This window comes from Pelodiscus sinensis, chromosome 10 (assembly GCF_052426305.1).
Source record: "Pelodiscus sinensis isolate ZL-2025 chromosome 10, ASM5242630v1, whole genome shotgun sequence".
NCBI lineage: Eukaryota > Metazoa > Chordata > Testudines > Trionychidae > Pelodiscus > Pelodiscus sinensis.
In genome coordinates, this window is record NC_143061.1 from 38,871,043 (window position 1) to 38,888,185 (window position 17,143).

The window sequence follows — 17,143 nt, forward strand, 5'->3', positions numbered from 1 at the left end:
TTGTCAGGAATCAACTAGAGTAGAGCGGTGGTTTGAAAAAAAATAAGGAAGAAGTCCAGCTCTGTTAATATTGTGGTTCTCTATTGATAGCCACTGGAAATGTCTGCATGTCTTGGCAAAGGACTTCTCTCTTTTCCATCTCTTGCTGCCAGAGAGCAATGACTTTCACTTCTTTGCTTTATGTGAGTATGGTGAACCCTGTTTTAAGCAATCATTGGGGAGATCAGCACAATTCAGTAGCTTAATACAAATGGTCTTCTGATAAAGAAAAAAGCTCAGTATGCTTTGGAAGACATTGGGTGGGTGGTCTCTGAAGATAGGAAGGTAAGTATTAAGAGTGGTTTGTTATTCAGGTTTCATTGTGTTGTAAGTGGTAAAATGTAATAGACAAAAACAAGCTGGTTAACCCAACTGACATAACAGCTTCATAAGTACTACTGTGGCAGTGCATACTCCCCAATGGCCATCAGAAGACAAGACCTCACATAGTTAGCATGGGAATACTGCACAAGGGTTTACTATGTAAAATATGGAATATTGGAGAAACTTTGAAAGATGCATAAAAACACTTAGAAGTTGAAAAGGGTTGGATAGACATTGGAAGGAAAACCTGGCTCTCAAGGTACAGTTGTAGGCCTAAGACTATGTGCTGCTGATACAGTAGCCTTGGCTTGCCAAAATGTAAAAGACTCCTAACTACATCCCCTATAGTGGCAGCAGAAGCAGAGATGTCTAGTAGTTGCTATACTGGATTTACATCACTGGAGGATCCCTGTACTCTGGGATTAATACTCCTATGGTTAGCTCTGTGGGCTCGAAACCCGTTTTGTAACAGTAATGCCTATGAAGGAGACTGCAAGTTAATTGATGTAGATAGCTTCAGGGGAGATGGCTGTACAGTATAGTAGGTAGATCTAATGTGACCTGAGGAGATGATGGGACTGTATACATTAGTGATATTTCCTGTGGTCACCAATGCCTTAGATTAATAATGCTTTTATGGAAAACACAGCATGCATGTTACAGAAAGGCAATCTTTTAGACTTCTTATAAGTGAACCTCTATAATTAGAGAAATTCTGTTCATTTAGAATATCAGTGCAGAGTAAGTCAGATGTCACCAAATGGACAAACACCAGCAGTGTAGTACAGGGGAATTAACACTTTCTTTAGACTACATTCTCTAGGGATAAATATTTTTATTTAGATATGTTATACATCAATTTTTTATTTAGATATTTTATACATTAATGTGGAGGAAATACTAAAGCAGGGATTTCTTGTATGTAGTTTACATGTCAATAACATAACTTGTACAATTATATTATAAAAATGTCTGTAGATGTTCATTATCTAAGAAGTGACACTTACAGAGCTTTGCTTCCTCATATCGTTGAGAAAGGGGAACTATTATTCAGATACCGAATAAAAGCAGAGCTTATTTCACATGAGGTATCTGAAAATGATAACCAAAGTAACTGTTCTTAAAAATAGGAGTAGTGGTAGATAGCAAAAAAGATTCTTGTCTTGAGATTGCAAATGCATATGTAACAGCAGATATATCCATACCAGAAAAACTCAGTAATGGTTGGAGCATGCAGGGTCATGTTCCTCTCTACTGCTCATGTTTCTACCAGGGTTTATTTGCCCTGCCCTGAGTCCTGCAGCATACACCAGAACCTTTAAATTGTGCTCTCTTCCTCCCCTGTCCATGTCTTCACTTTTAGACCAGTGAAGAGTTTTGTGGGGAGAGGCCTGGGTAAAAGATGTAAATGTTTTGTTGGAGGCAAAGACAGACATTTAGTTGTAATAATTTCTCTACAGCTTCCTATTTCAATCTGCTGTAATGACAAGGTACTAAGCTTTTATTTATGGCTTAATGAGATACTATCGTCCCAATAGCAGAATATTACTCACAGGAAGCAATGAGTTATTGCTGGTTTTCTTTTCCTTTCTGTTCTGTTACTGTGGATACAGCATGTGTTAAGTTTTAGACACACTTCCCCCTCGAACAGTCTTCTTTCGGTTGCTGAAGCAGCTAAAGCAAAAGAGGTTAAAGGAGCACAGTTTTTAAAGAGTGATTTGTTTGCTGCTTGATTCCTGTTGAAACAATGAGCTTTCGAGGGAAAGTTTTCAAAAGGGAGCCCAGTGAGCTATGGAGGAAGAGAAGGACTGTTAGGCGAATAAATCAAAGGGAAATTCACAGATTAAGTTGCGTATGTATATTTATATATTTTTTCTTTTGTCCACTGCTTTTCAAGTTGGGTTAAAAATCACAGAGTAGATCCTCATTGGTAGCCTACTCATGGGTGGGATTTGGTCCTACTCCTCGGTGCTTCCAAATGAAAAAGAATTGAGGAATGATTGAATGAAATGAAAGCCTTGAGATCACTGTATGTATGGCAGAACCTATGAGACTACCAAAGAACATGTATAAAGCAAGTTCTGATACTCTTACTCATGTAGAATAATATTTTATAACCCACTGAAGTCAGTGAAGCTCCTTGTAAAGTGCTGCACTTTGTGAGTAAGGGTACCTCAATCTGACTCTATACAGTTTGTGCCTGTAATGTGTTTTTGAAATGGGAAAAAAACCCAATATCCTTTTACAGCGGTGTGGACTACTGCAGAAAGTGCTGGACTCTGAATGAAAAGACCTGGGTAGAAATCCTGCCCCATTGAAGTCAATGGGAGTTTTGCCGTGGACTGCAATCGGGCAAGGATTTCACCTTTGACATTTACTACTGGCCCTGCCATTAATTCTCTGTGGGACATGGGATGAGTCACTTAACCTCTTTGTGTGTAAGTTTCCCTAACTGTCAAACCTTACTGACATTTGTAAAGTGCTTTGAGTTTACAGCATTATTTTTAGAGGTAATTGGTCCTTTTACTCACTTAGCTATTATGAAAAATGTATGGAAGTCTGGGGTTATATATCATATATTTTTTCTTATATTAGCAGAGACCCCTTTTTCTGGTTATTGTAAGAAAATAAATCTAAAGTTAATACACTTAAAAGTGAATTTATTTTAACTAACCTCCTTCAAAATTAAAACCTCCAAATCATTGATAAGTTAAAATTTGGCCACACAGAGTGACTTGAGACTTGGAGTCACAGTTCCCAGAGACAAGTGTATTGTTTTTGCTTGCAGCGATACATCTTTGTCTACCATGTAGAAGATATAACATGGACATGAATCAGCTGTTAGGATAAAAGAAAAAAATAACATTAAAATGCAGTTCATGTTGGTCTAGCTCGTTGTCAGACAATGGAAGACACCGTGGGCCAGACTTCTAAATTAACTCAAAAATATATCCAAATTTTCAGAGGATCTCAGCTCCCATTTAAATAACCAATATAACTAGCCAGGTTTTCAAAGGAGCACAACAGGAGCTTCTGACTATGTTTACACTATGGGATTTTTCTGGGATATCTCCGGTATCCCAGAAAAGCTCTGCCACATGCAGGGAACACGTCTGCTCTTCCGCTTTTTTTTTCTTCCATGAGGAAGAAGGGCTCTTCCAGAAGAGGGTTTTTTTTTCCAAAATTTGGGCCAGTGTAGATTGCATTTTGCGTACCTTTTCCCAATAGGTCACTGCAGTCTAGACATTGCCTCTGAGTGCTGTTGAGCACTTCTTTAGGCTGAGGTCCTTTGAAATTCTAGTCCTTTGAGCCTGATCCTGTTAGCGGCAAAATTTGTGTATGCGATCAGGCCGTATGTGCCTGAAAACCAGAGCATCTCAAGAGCCTTAAAAATGACAGCTCTGTCTTTGCAGCATATGCTATAAACTTGTGGGCTTTTGGAAGTATTTGTAAACTGAAGCATTTAGAATGCACTATTCCTTTTTGCCTTTGCTAACAGTAATTTTGTTTTGTTCTGACAGCATATAAAGGTAAATCTAAAACTTCATACCTTCCGTCAGCCTTTGGTAGTCAGTCTGCATTTCTTATAGCTTACAGATTAAGTTTTGTAGTACATTGTTTCCTTATAGTAAGGGCCTAATCTTGGCCCCATTGAAGCCAATAAGACTTTGATAAGTTCAGGACTTTGTTACATGATTTATCAATAAAATCCTAAGATTAGGCCATTAGACCTTATCCAGAAAATCCTAACGTGAGTAATGGCCACTTTGCAACATCAGGCCTAAAGGAAAACAGCCTGACAAGCTTGCTAGTGATAAAATGTAATACCGGTAGTGAAAGGAAAAAATGATGTAAGTACAATTATTAATACTTATTCACACTTGGAGCCAGATCCTTAGCTGGTGTAAACTGGTCTCTTTCTTTTGATTTTTAATGGTGCCACACTGGTCTACATCAACTGAAGATCTGGCCCTTGAAAGTATAAATAGTGATTTCCAAAGATGATAAAAACAGTATCCTTGGTATCGTGATTCCAGCCATTCGAAAGGGAAAGGGGCTCAGAGCACTAGAGGGTTATTCGGAAGCAGTACCTTACATCGGTTGCAATCAGACATTCTTATTGCGTTTTCCTTTAGGTGACTGGCTATTGTAATTTCTGTATTTATTTAAGATGTCCTTTTATACACACACACACACACACACACACACACACACAAAGCCTGGCATTTGCTCTGCACTCTGTTCTTTTTAACTTCAGGTTACACTAAGATAGAACCACTGTGGCATGTTATTCCTCCAGTGTGTTTCTCAATAGTTTGTTTAGCCCCTAGGCAAGTAACAAAACGTGGATTCCCTCAAATTTACTTCTGCTGTTTGCAGCCTGTCTTTCCACCCAACATTTCCCTAACTGGAGTGCACAAATGCTTGTGCCAAGGGCATATTTGTGGCCAATCAGTAGTTGCTTTTTCCAGAGTAGCTGCAGATGTCCTTAGTGTGTCAAGACGCTATGGATACAAGCTGTGGAGTATCTTTTCCTTACCCTGAGGGCAGTGAGCTCAGCATCTCACAGGAGCAGTATACCAGATCAGGCTCTGTGTTTGCTGTAAAGGGTTGTCTAATATGTACGAGAAATTATTTTGTAAATACTTTAATTATCTCTGGATGATTTAGAATGCCTGTAGATTTTGGTCTGGTAGCACTTTATAGACTAACGAAACATGTAGATGTTATCATGAGCTTCGTTAGTCTATAAAGTGCTACCAGATCATTTGTTGGTTTTTTTTGGAACGGACTAACTCTGCTATCCACTGAAGCTCCTGTAGATTTTGGGTGAGTTCATTATAGTTGGCCTGGTTTTATTCTAGTTTAAAATGATGTAACTATTAATTTCACTAGAGGTGCTTCTTATGTACATCAGTATGAGGGCAGAAACAAACCCAGTATATCCGTCTCAGCTGTTGAGACATCTGTATAGGCAGTGATAACTTTTACAGATGATTCTTTGACTGAATGTAGAAAAACATATTTTTGTATTGAGCTATAACTACTTTTTATGCAGTCTAATTGACCATGTTGTAATTGACTGCAGAATAGATAGGAGGAGGGAGATCTTCCTTGTATGACCATGACATTGTTAAATATTTCATAGCAAATCAAGTCGAATATCTCTGAAAGATAATTGCTAAATGTCTACACTGCACCCCTAGCTTGAAATAAGCTATACAATTTGAGCTATGCAAATTTCATAGCTTATTTTGAGTTAATTTTGAAATTTGAAATTTAGTGCCATATTTTGAAATAGAGCGCTATTCCAAAATGTCCCTTACTCCTCGTGGAATGAGGTTTACAGGGACATCAAAATAGTGAGCCCATTATATTTCAAAATAATGGGCTTGCTCAGAAGACGTGGAATAGCTATTTGGGGATACCAGAAGCATCCTGAAATAGCTTCACAGTGTAGATTTAGCTATAGATTGGATGTAAGAATTTGTGCTATGTGTATTTTTGCTTTTGATTACAGAGATTTATAAGATGGCACAGTATTTGAAAGGGCTATTATATAGTAGTTTTATAATGTCCCAGATCAAAACTAAAGGAAAATTTCAAACCTACCCATGCTAAAAGATATTCTGTAGTCACATATTGTGATTTTATCATGAAACTCATAGTTGGTGTGTTTATTAAAGCTCCAATTTATGGACTCATTTGGTGTTGTAAGACTCTGAGCTTTCATTTAAGAAAAAATATATATACAAAAAAAAGGAAGTTTCAAGCTTTCCTGTTTCAGATGAACACAGGAAAAGAGAACCCTTATTGGACTAAAGTTCCAAAATAAAAAGAATCTGTTTACAAAATTCTCATGATTTTTAGAGACTTCATTCTTGATGTTTAAATATTTCAAGTGGCAGCGTCACACACATTCACAAACATGCCATTTCTTAGTCAAAATGCTATATATTACAATTTGTAGTGCACATGCCACTTCCTGTTTTAGTGGAGGATTTGTGCTAGATTGGACTGGTTGGAGTGAGTCATGGTCTCCTACACCAGAACCCTCACTCCCTTTTCTCCCTGCTGTCCCCTCCCAAAAAAACCCAAAGTTGGAAAATATCCATGGCCAATTCTGGGGGTAAGAGGGGAGAATTAGGGAGCTATTTGGCATTCATTGCTTTTCCTGCCTTCCCCAATAGGTGGTGTAGTTGCCAGAGCAGGGTAAAATAATAAAAAAAAATAGAAAGGGACCATATATGTTAGTAAATATTTTAGCAACTTGTGGCTGGTGTCCAGGACAGGTCAAAAGTCCAGCTTCTGGTGTGAACCTGTTCACAGTCTCAGGAGGTATTGATCAACCCTGTTAGACTGTAGAGTGAAAAGAAGTCTTAAGGCTTCACATAATGAGGTATTCACTTCCACCCTCATTTCTCCAGGCAATGCAGGGAAGGGCAGGTGCAGGATGAAGCTAAATCAGAAGTTGGGATTTGGGTAAAGGGGTCTGGCCCTCATTCCTTGTTGTATTACATGCAGATATTCAACCCCATGCCTAGTGCCTGGTAGCAAACTAGGGATATAAAATCCCATGTAACTTACGTTTAACTGGTTAACCACCTCACCAGGATCCCAGGTGTGCTGGAGAGGTCCCTTACCTGAGGCGCAGTGGGTCTGGCTGGGCCTGCGGCTGTTTGGGCGGGGCCCACTGGTCACAGGCAGGAGATGCTCCGACTGGGTCCACTGTGCCATGCTGTGGGTAGGAAGCTGCTCCAGTCCATCCAAGCTGGAGCGGACCTGGATGGTCTAGAGTACCTCCAGCCCATGACACAGCACGGTGGGCCTGGCCAGACTGGAGGAGCCTCCCACTCACATCAGGGAAAGGGAGCTGTCTAGCCCAGCAAGGCCACAGGCTAACCAGTTACTGGTAATCCTTACTAGTTAACCAGTTACATCCCTATGGCAAACCTGTGCCATTAATATTAAACTAAAAAGGTGGGGCCTGCTGCTTTAAATCCATTTAGGTGGCTATGCTGTAGTTGTTTTGTGCGTCTGATTGAATGCAAATAAGAGAAATTTGCTCTTCAGCTGTAATCCCACTTATGGAACTCGGCTACTTAAAATCCTTGTAGGGGTATTAGTTGGCCATGTCTACTTATAACTCAGCAAAGTTTTTGTTCCAAGACAGCCATTCTTAAACTTTTGCACATATCATTAATGTGAATTCTCCAAGTATTACATGTGAAATTTACACTACCTCCAAAATGCCTCTTTAAACAAGCTTTGTGCAGAAACTCCTGATAGAATTTACTACCCCAGCTTGCCAGCAGGCCCAGTGGACCATTGTCTCTTCCACACCTGTGTGTGAAACAGTAGTTCCACATAAGTTTGAATTTCACCAGCCCTTTACACAATAACATAATTAGGGATAGTGCAGAGTGCCCCTGGGAAGGCAGAGAAGTAGCTCTCTGAGGTAGATCTGCTCTAGCCCAGTGCTCTGACACAGGCCAGGGGGTTGATATCCCCCTCCTAAATCTTCCACCGGTTCCCTACATACACCCTAATTGTTCAGACTTTACTAAGGTGAAGCAAATTTCATCCTGTAATTCTGCCATCTCTTCATAATTGCTTTGAGGTCGATATAAACATGATGGCTTTAAAAGAAAACATTTTGTCAGTGTTGTTATACTCTATTCTGATTAGTGTCCTATAAAGGGAGAACAAATGGAGCAGCTGTTTGGAGCCAAGGGAAGTGTTATGTAAATATTGACAAGATTAAGATATTGACTAGATTTTTTTTCTGCCTAAATTACCTATGAAAAAGAATTTAGTCAAGGCCTGTGAAATACTTACACTCCAGAAACATGCTAGCAGTATTTTAAATTGAAGAAATAAAAAAATCTACATTTTAAAAGAATTAAATTAAAATGTCACCAATAAATTATGGGATCACAATGCTACTTGTATGGTATGGATTCCAGTAATTGGTTTGTTGTATGGGATATATTTATCCTTTCCCCCAAAGTGATTAGAGCTAAATTTCTGCCTACTGTGTAAAGTGGGGACAAACAATTAATTTTCTTGTTCTAATGAATATTCTTCCAAACCTTATCTGAAATTCTACCGAATTGTAGACATTAGGTAGAATTACAGATAGGATTCAGGCCAAGTGCTAGCCATATGGGATATACATCTCTCTGATGCAGGAATGCACTTGGGCATGCATGTAATTTTAAGGACCAAAGCAGGATTTCACTGTCTTACTATAAGTTAAACACAGGTTGAAGCTTCCATTGTGTTAACTGCTAAAGAACAGTGGTTTTATGTGTCACAGAAATCCCTGAAAGCTGCAGAAGGACGACACACACTTTTCAAAACCAAAATGGCCTGAACTTAGGGTATGCTTGTCCAGATAGTGTATTTCTACTTTCTCAAGTATCTATTTCTCTGAAGTTCATTATGTCAACTTTCATCAACACAGCAGAGTAACATTGGTTTGAATCCACAGAACTACAGTAATTACAGCAATGAGCAGTTACAATCCAGCTCCTCCAAAGCTTCATTTTCATAATGCTTTTAATTAGCTCAGACAAATTTTCCATTGACTTTAATAGGTTTTTTGCATGTATAGAGGATGAAGGCCCAAGTCCTAAGGCAGACAGATATTTTTTTCACACTCTTTACCACCCACAAGACTTTATTTATGTTTCCTGTACTCTCTCTAGAATTGAACTTATCCACTATGAACCATGCCCTGAACAAGATTCACAATATGTAATGCTAAAGGGTTTGCTAACTATAGATGTTTGCACTATATGGCTGTGCAGCAGACTGAAGGATCACAAGGATGATTATAGACCCAGTATATAAAGAATGAGAGGGAACATAATACAATTCTATATATGGACTTCCTCTTCCCTCCTCACCCCTAAATAGCCTTCATGGAAATTGGCTTTTTCTCCCACTACTTGAGATCCAAAAGTGTTACCCAGGGCAGGGATTTCATTAACTCTTATAAGATCAGTACTTGGCTGGAGATGAAGGAAAAAGCACAGTGAGTGAGGGAGTAATGTTTCTCTAAATGGCCCTTTTTCCTGAGAGTAAGGAGTGTTTCAATATTTCAGCATGGGTGTTAGGGTGAACTATTTTTTAGACACTACATTTTGGATGGAATGTAAAATTAACGTCCTGGCTCTGTTAATTATCAAAAAAATCTCATGGTACTTTTCATGAGGAGACAGGGTCTACCTGGAATCAGGAGCATATTCCAGCTTCCTCCTGTTTGAACTGTTTACCCTCTACATCTTTGTCACATATACTTGAGGTGATTTTCTGCCTTTCCTGCATGAAGCCTCTAAAAGGCTACGTCTACACTTCAGGGTTTTTGCACAAAAATGGCCATTTTTGCACAAAAACCCGCAAAGTGTCCACACCTCACGCACATTTTTGCACAAGAAAATTTATGGTAAATCAAAAGAACAGAAGGGTTTTTGTGGTGTAGGTAATCCTCTTTCTCTGAGGAATAATTCCTTTTTGTGCCAGAGTTCTGGTGCAAAAAGGTATGTGTGGACAGGCAAGAGGGGGGTTTTGCGCAAAAAGAGCCAATCAAAAAAAAAAAGCACAGGTGGTCTGGTGGCTATTCTGTGAATAGCAATCAGAGCTTTCTTTTCAGAGAGCGTCCATGCAGTCTGGACACTATCTTGCGCAAAAGTGCATCACTTTTGCGATGTGCTTTTGTAGTGTGGTTGTGCTTTTGCACAAGAAGTTTTTGTGGAAGATCTCTTCTGTAAAAAGCTTCTTGCACAAAAAGCCTGCAGTGTAGACAAAGGTCTATTGCTTTTGGATGAATTAAATAGTGTCTATCAAAATAATAATATGACAGTTAAAATGATATGATAAAATGCTAATATTTTCTAGTATATTTTGGTTAGTACTAGAAGTTGGGATTTAACTTGGCTTTTAGATTAGGATATTGCCTGCAAGGACTCTCAAGAGACTAGGAGTCTGACTGACATCATTACTCTAGCATTCCAAGAAAAGGTTCTTCAAAAAGATGGTTTATAAATCATTTTCTTCCACAATTATTAAGAATTAGGTACCAGAATCAACACGTAGTGTTCCCATAGCCTTAGCTAAGCCATAGTCAGTCATGCACCATATTTGCGTCTGTAAAATCAATTATGTAGATACTTGGGGTCATTATGTCTGAGAAGGTAATACCATTCCATCTGGAAGAGAAAATTATTGGTTTAGAGCTTATTGTGAGAGGAAGGATTTTGCTCAATGTGGATGCAGCAGTATATCAGCAGTGGAAAAGTTTTGGGATAGTTTACAGATGTGAAATTAAATGGAGATTATCTATTGCTGCTATTGGCTCAGGTGCACACTGTAGATCTCTCAACACTATTCAGAAAGTGTTTGGTAGACTCTATTGTGCTCAACAATATGCTTTCGCTGGATAGTAAAAGGTGCTGCCGTAAGTAGTTATTATAATAAGTAGGCTGCTGGTGAGTCTCTTTTATGTTCACATAATTACTCCAGCAAAGCTAATATAATTCATTTCTCATTTGAGATAGAGAATATAAAAAGCACCGTAAAAATCCAATCCCAAGTAATACAATCTTGGCGGCAAGATTGTCTAATTGGTCCATTTCCAAAAGAAACAGACAAGTTAAATTCAGGAGAGACAATCGTTTGGTGGTTAAAGCTGTAAATCAACCCTGCTGCACTAGATATCTTTCTGCCAGCAGTGGTGGGGAGTGAAACATACTAATCCTAACATCCTAACAACAAGATTCTGTCTGCCCGTGACAGGAAAACTTGAGCAGTGAGTCCCCTTCCTCTAATGATATACAGTACTGCTAACTAAAGCAGCCAGGACTTCCCATCACAAATGCAAAATGCGTCAGTGCAAAGTTTTGCCAAACCTTAGCTATTGATGATACAGAGCAGTGTCTCTCAACCTTTCTAGACTCCTGTGTCCCTTTCAGGAGTCTGATTTGCCTTGCATACCCCCCAAGTTGCACTTCCCTTAAAAACTACTTAAAATACAAAAAGTGTCACAGGACTCTTACTGCAAAAATTGCTTACTTTCTCGTGTTTATCATGTAATGATAAAATAAACCAATTGGAATATAACTATTGTATTTCAATGTGCAGTATATAGAGTAGCGAAGCGTATTGTATATTGTGCCTATGCTTAGGAATGTATGTATTTTATGCAAAGGATAATTTAGCAGGTACATACGTGCAGAGAAACCTGCTGAGCTCCCTCCCTCCCCCCAGTAGTTAATCAGTTTCTAGAACATCTTCTCTTTGTTCTCGGAGAGTGTCCGAGGGGAGGGTGAGCTCGGGAGATGGAGGGTCAAGGAACATGTTTATCTATAAGGTCACAGGTTTGTGGTAAACAGGTTTATCTATGGGAATGTTAAACATGATCGTAAAGAATGAGTGTAAAGAATGAGACGAGACTGGACAAAGGTTTGTGTAGAGCAACCACTCTAGGCTATAAAATACTGAGGAGGGGACCTGCACCTCTGAGAAAGCCTGGCTGGTTTTGTACTGGGGTGCTCTCCCTTTGTGCACATCGAATAAAGCTTTAAATTGAACGGCACATTGATGACTCTTGATTCTGCCAAACACCTGACTCATATGGTTGCCATTGGGTACAACAAAATACCAACGGTAGAAAAATAAGTCACTGTACCAAATTTTAGTGTGTCCTGACTTTCCTAATGTTTTTATGTGGTTTGTTGTCAAACTATGCAAATATCTACGGGTATGTCTACACTACAGCACTAATTCGAACTAATTTAGTTCGAATTAGTTAATTTGAACTAAGCTAATTCGAACTAACGCATCCCAGAGTAAAAAGCTAGTTCGAATTAGCGTTTTGCTAATTCGAACTAGCATGTCCACACAGAGTGGACCCTGAACCGGGGTTAAGGATGGCCGGAAGCAGTGCCGGCAGGGCATCAGAGGAGGACTTAGAGCGTGGAGCTGCTGTCTCAGGCTAGCCGAGGGCTGCGCTTAAAGGGACCCGACCCCCACCCCAGACAGACAGTTCTCAGGGGTGCCCCGCTTGCAAAGCAGTCCTGGCTTGGATTGCCTGGAGTACCCACACTGGGCACATCACAGCACTCGACCATCAGACCCGCTGCACTTGCTGCAGGCTGCCATCTGGGGAGAGGGGGCAATTGGGGGGCTGCAGGAGAGGTTCTACCCCCAGAAGCCCGCAGAGCCAGCCCAGTCCTCCCCATCGGGGGCTCGTACCCCATTCCTCCCTCACCTCCTTCCACTTACCCCTCCCTAGCCCCCCTTCCTGATGTACAAAATAAAGGACAATTGTGTTCAAAAATAGAATCTCTCTTTATTGAACAAAACTGGGGGAGACTGGGAAAAGGAGGTGGGAGAGGGGAGGGCAACTACAATGATGAGGGGTTTGGAACAGGTCCCATATGAAGAGAGGCTAAAGAGACTGGGACTTTCCAGCTTAGAAAAGAGGAGATGGAGGGGGGATATGATAGAGGTCTATAAAAGCACGAGTGGGGTGGAGAGGGTGCATACAGAAAAGTTCTTCATTAGTTCCCATAATAGAAGGACTAGAGGACACCAAAGGAAATGGGTAGCAGGCTTCAAACTAATAACAGAAAGTTCTTCTTCACAAAGCAAATAGTCAACCTGTGGAACTCCTTGCTGTAGGAGGCTGAGAAGGCTAGAACTAGAACAGCGTTTAAAGAGAAGTGAGATCAATTCATGGAGGTTGGGTCCATGGAGTGGTATTAGCCGGGGGTAGGAGTGGTGTTCCTGCCTAAAGTTTGTGGAAGGCTGGAGAGGGATGGCATGAGACAAATGGCTTGGTCACTGTCTTTGGTCCATCCCCTCCAGGGTCCCTAGGGTTGGCCGCTGTCGGCAGACAGGCTACTGGGCTAGATGGACCTTTGGTCTGACCCAGTACGGCCATTCTAAGCTCAGGGCTCAGGGTCGGGGGTCTCAGTGGACCACCTTGATTTTCATGCAAACCTGCTCCTGGGTGGCCAGGCTGGCAGCTCTCCTGCCCTAGACGGCCGCTTTCCTGTGCCTAGTGCAGAGGTCGTGGACGAGGTCCACGATGTCTGCACTGGACCAGGCGGGTGCCCGCCTCTTGCGGTCCTGGGCAAGCTCCCGGGAGCCGCCAGCCTGGTCCCGGGAAGAGTGGGAGAGCTGGGGGGCATCGGGTGGCTGGCTCGAGCCGTGCCAGGTGCAGGGTCTGCTGGCTGGGTGCTGGCAGGCTTGCACCTGGCACGGGCACCGTAACCAGCCCGTGCCCCTTTAAGGGGTCCGGGGCCGGGAGGGGGGCAATAGAGTTTCCCTGGTGTTGGCCAGAGTGGCTACCAGGGAAAGCTGGGGAGGGCTAGCCTCCCACTAATTCGAATTAAGGGGCTACACAGCCCTTAATTCGAACTAGTAAGTTCGAACTAGGCTTAGTCCTCGTACAATGAGGTTTACCTAGTTCGAACTAAGCGCTCCACTAGTTCGAATTAAGTTCGAACTAGCGGAGCACTAGTGTAGCGCCTATCAAAGTTAATTCGAACTAACGGACGTTAGTTCGAATTAACTTTGTAGTGTAGACATACCCTACATGAGCTGATGAGCCCCTGGAAGACCTCTTTGTATCTCCATGGGCACAAATACCTCTAGTTGAGAACCACTGATATAGAGGATAGAGTTGCTATTTACATTGCACAGTTTTAACATTCAAGAGAATAGAAACATCTCAATATTTCAAGGTGCAGGGATCAATACAAAAGGATTTCATGAGCTTATTACACACTGATGCTTGTTGTCAGGATCTTACAATGGACATAATTATCTCTAAAGCAGGTAGAGTAAAAGAGAGGAATAAACCAATGTGTTGAAAAAGGATGGATTATTATGCATCATAAGAAATACTAACAGGGTTTCTTTGCCATTATAAATAGCATATGCTGTATGTCATCCTCAAAGTACAGTGCTGTATGTTTTATACACTCTTGGGCTGTGTCTACATTGGCCCCTATTCCGTAATAAGGATGCAAATGTAGCACTTTGGAATAGGCAAATCCGCGGGGGATTTAAATATCCCCCGCGGCATTTGCATTAACATGGCTGCCGCTTTTTTCCAGCTTGTAGATAAGCCGGAGAAAAGCGCCAGTCTGGACGCAATCCTCCGGAAAATAAGCTCTTTTATGGAGGATCTCTTATTCCTACTTTCAAGAGCTTATTTTCCGGAGGATCGCGTCCAGACTGGCACTTTTCTCCGGCTTATCTACAAGCCGGAAAAAAGCGGCAGCCATGTTAATACAAATGCCGCGGGGGATATTTAAATCCCCCGTGGATTTGCCTATTCCAAAGTGCTACATTTGCATCCCTATTACGGAATAGGGGCCAATGTAGACACAGCCAATGTGTAATTTCATGTTAGAGAAAGAAAGATAACATTTGTGCCTGCTCATTGCAGTGTGTATTGATGGGGAAACATCAACATAAACTTTTAAGTGTTTCACTGAATAGTTTGCTAGCAGTAATTGAAAACAGCAGTGGACGTTGTTGAGTCTAACTACATTCATCAGAGAGCTTTGGATTAAAGCCTGGAAATCAAAGAATAATTAATGTAGTTCTCTAGTTTTTGCCCATTCCTGCTAACATTATATATTCAAAAATCGTAATAAAAAAGCCGACATGAAAATTAAAAAACAGAAATTAAGGGGAAAAAAGGTAAAAACTGAATGAAGGACAACAGAGTTTTCATTTTCTCTGTCCTATGAAGTGATAATACTATGATGGAATATCATGCCATATTGTGAAGGCAACATGGTATGCTGCCTTGTGACAGTATATCATGCTGTTGTATGGTGACTCTACATCATGAAATTGTGGTGTAGTTATACTTCATATTGGTGGTTTGAAATGTCATGTTGCTGCCCTGATACCAAAAGATGTGAATGAATTATCCCTTACGATTTCATCTGAAGAGCTCTCCTGATTTCTCTTAAAGATCCTCTGCCTATATTGCTCTCTGTTGAAGAAGAACTGTTGAAATCTCTCCCCTACTTTATTCTTTAGGATTTTCTATAACACCCATCTTTATATCATCTAAATGCCTTAATCTCTGTGGGTATGTCTACACTACAGCGTTAATTCGAGTTAACTTAATTCGAAATAGTTAATTCAAATTAAGCTAATTCAAATTAACGCATCTACACATAAAACCTATTTCGAAATAGCATTTTGCTATTTTGAAATAGCGTGTCCACACTGAGTGGACCCTGAACCGAAATTAAGGCTGGCCGGAACCAGTGCCAGCAGGGCATCAGGCTAGGACTTAGTGTGTGGGGCTGCTCCCTGAGGCTAACTGAGCTCTGTGCTTAAAGTGACCCTACCCCTACCCCGGACAGACAGTTCTCAGGTTTCCCCACTTGCTTGTTTACCTCGATGAGGGACAGCAAAGCAGTCCTGTCTTGGAGTGCCCTGAGTGCCTGTACTCGGGAAACCACAACACTCGGCCACATGGAGCCAGAGCTGCCCCATGGGTTTGCATGTGGCCTTTGGTGGCCTGCTGGCAGCTATCCTGCCATAGACCGCTGCATTCCTCTGTCTAGTGCAGAGATCATGGATGCTGGGGGCATCCTCCCCAAACCTGAATAAGGTCCATGATCTCTACCCTGGACCAGGAAGGTGCCTGCCTTCTTCAGCCCCTGTAAGGCTCCTGGGAGCTGTCAGACTGCTCCTGGGGAGCGGTGGAGGGCTGGTTGCCAGTGGCTTGCTGGTTCATGTTTTGGGGCCCCTGGGTCAGGGGCCCTGGTGGCCTTTGCTGGCTCTGGGCTGGCAGGCTTGGAGCTGGCACAGGCACTATGGCCAGGGTCTACCCCTTTAATGGCTCTGGGGCTGGGAGAGAGGAGAGTAAATTTTCCTGGTTGTGCCCAGAGTGGCCACCAGGGCTCCCTGGGAAGGGCTGGAGGCCCCCTATTTCAAATTAAGTGTCTACACAGCACTTAATTTGAAATAGCTATTTCGAATTTGGCGTTACTCCTCATAGAATGAGGTTTACCAAATTCGAATTAAGCTCTCCACTGTTTCGAATTAATTTTGAAATAGCTGTTTGCATGTATAGACGCTATTAAAGTTAATTTGAAATAATGGCTGTCAGAGCAAAGAGAGGTGCAATTTGGAACAATGATTATGAAGGTGCTTAAGGATTCTATCATGAGAAGGTCTTTTAGTCTGAACACTTTTCCATTTCTGAGGAGGAAGGAAGGACCAATATGGCATTTCCATTCCTCTCCTCAAGCTGCAGAGTAGCTCCAGTGTGTAATCTCTGTGAGTTCGAGTCTCCACTTTTAAGGGACATCATAATCCGTCTCTAAACTCACAGGGATTTCTAGATGCTCTGTAGCTTCCCAAAGTCAGAGTGCTTTCTAGCTGGATAGAGAACTGGGGAGTATTGCAAAGCACAGTAAGGTTTGTGAGACTGCTCAGACATCTGTGGAATTACCTTGCTCATCTCAGTTCATTGATAGCATAGAAAAGCCTGTTGGCTATTCATTTAACGATTTAGGCAAAAGCATATAGTTTAAAAATAATATGTGCTTCAGACTTTTCTCCATCATAATTCAGATGGCATTTTTACTTTGGCTATCGTTTTTTAGTCATCACTATTGATTAAACCTTCTTTATATTTTGGATGTCTTAAATCAGTTTTTAAAAAAGGGGGATGGAGGTGTGTATGATAAAAATTGAAAACTCTGTGCCAGAAAACCTCCAACCCAGCACTTAT

The 17,143-nt window shown here is 41.3% G+C and overlaps 1 protein-coding gene across 16 annotated transcripts in view; it reads left to right on the plus strand.

Moving 5' to 3' along the window:
* DOCK10 (dedicator of cytokinesis 10) overlaps positions 1-17,143 on the plus strand; it is a 258,333-nt gene that overhangs the window by 79,482 nt on the left and 161,708 nt on the right. For 2 of the 16 annotated variants that reach the window (XM_075937575.2, XM_075937574.2), the window contains exon 1: positions 1,822-2,215. The exons of 12 other annotated variants lie outside the window; for them this stretch is intronic. In XM_075937575.2, coding sequence (XP_075793690.2) covers positions 2,111-2,215 — 105 coding nt within the window. In that variant the 5' untranslated portion in view covers positions 1,822-2,110. Of the gene's footprint in view, positions 1-1,821; positions 2,216-17,143 lie in introns of those variants that run through there. 2 more of the 16 variants (XM_075937577.2, XM_075937581.2) reach the window with 2 other exon arrangements.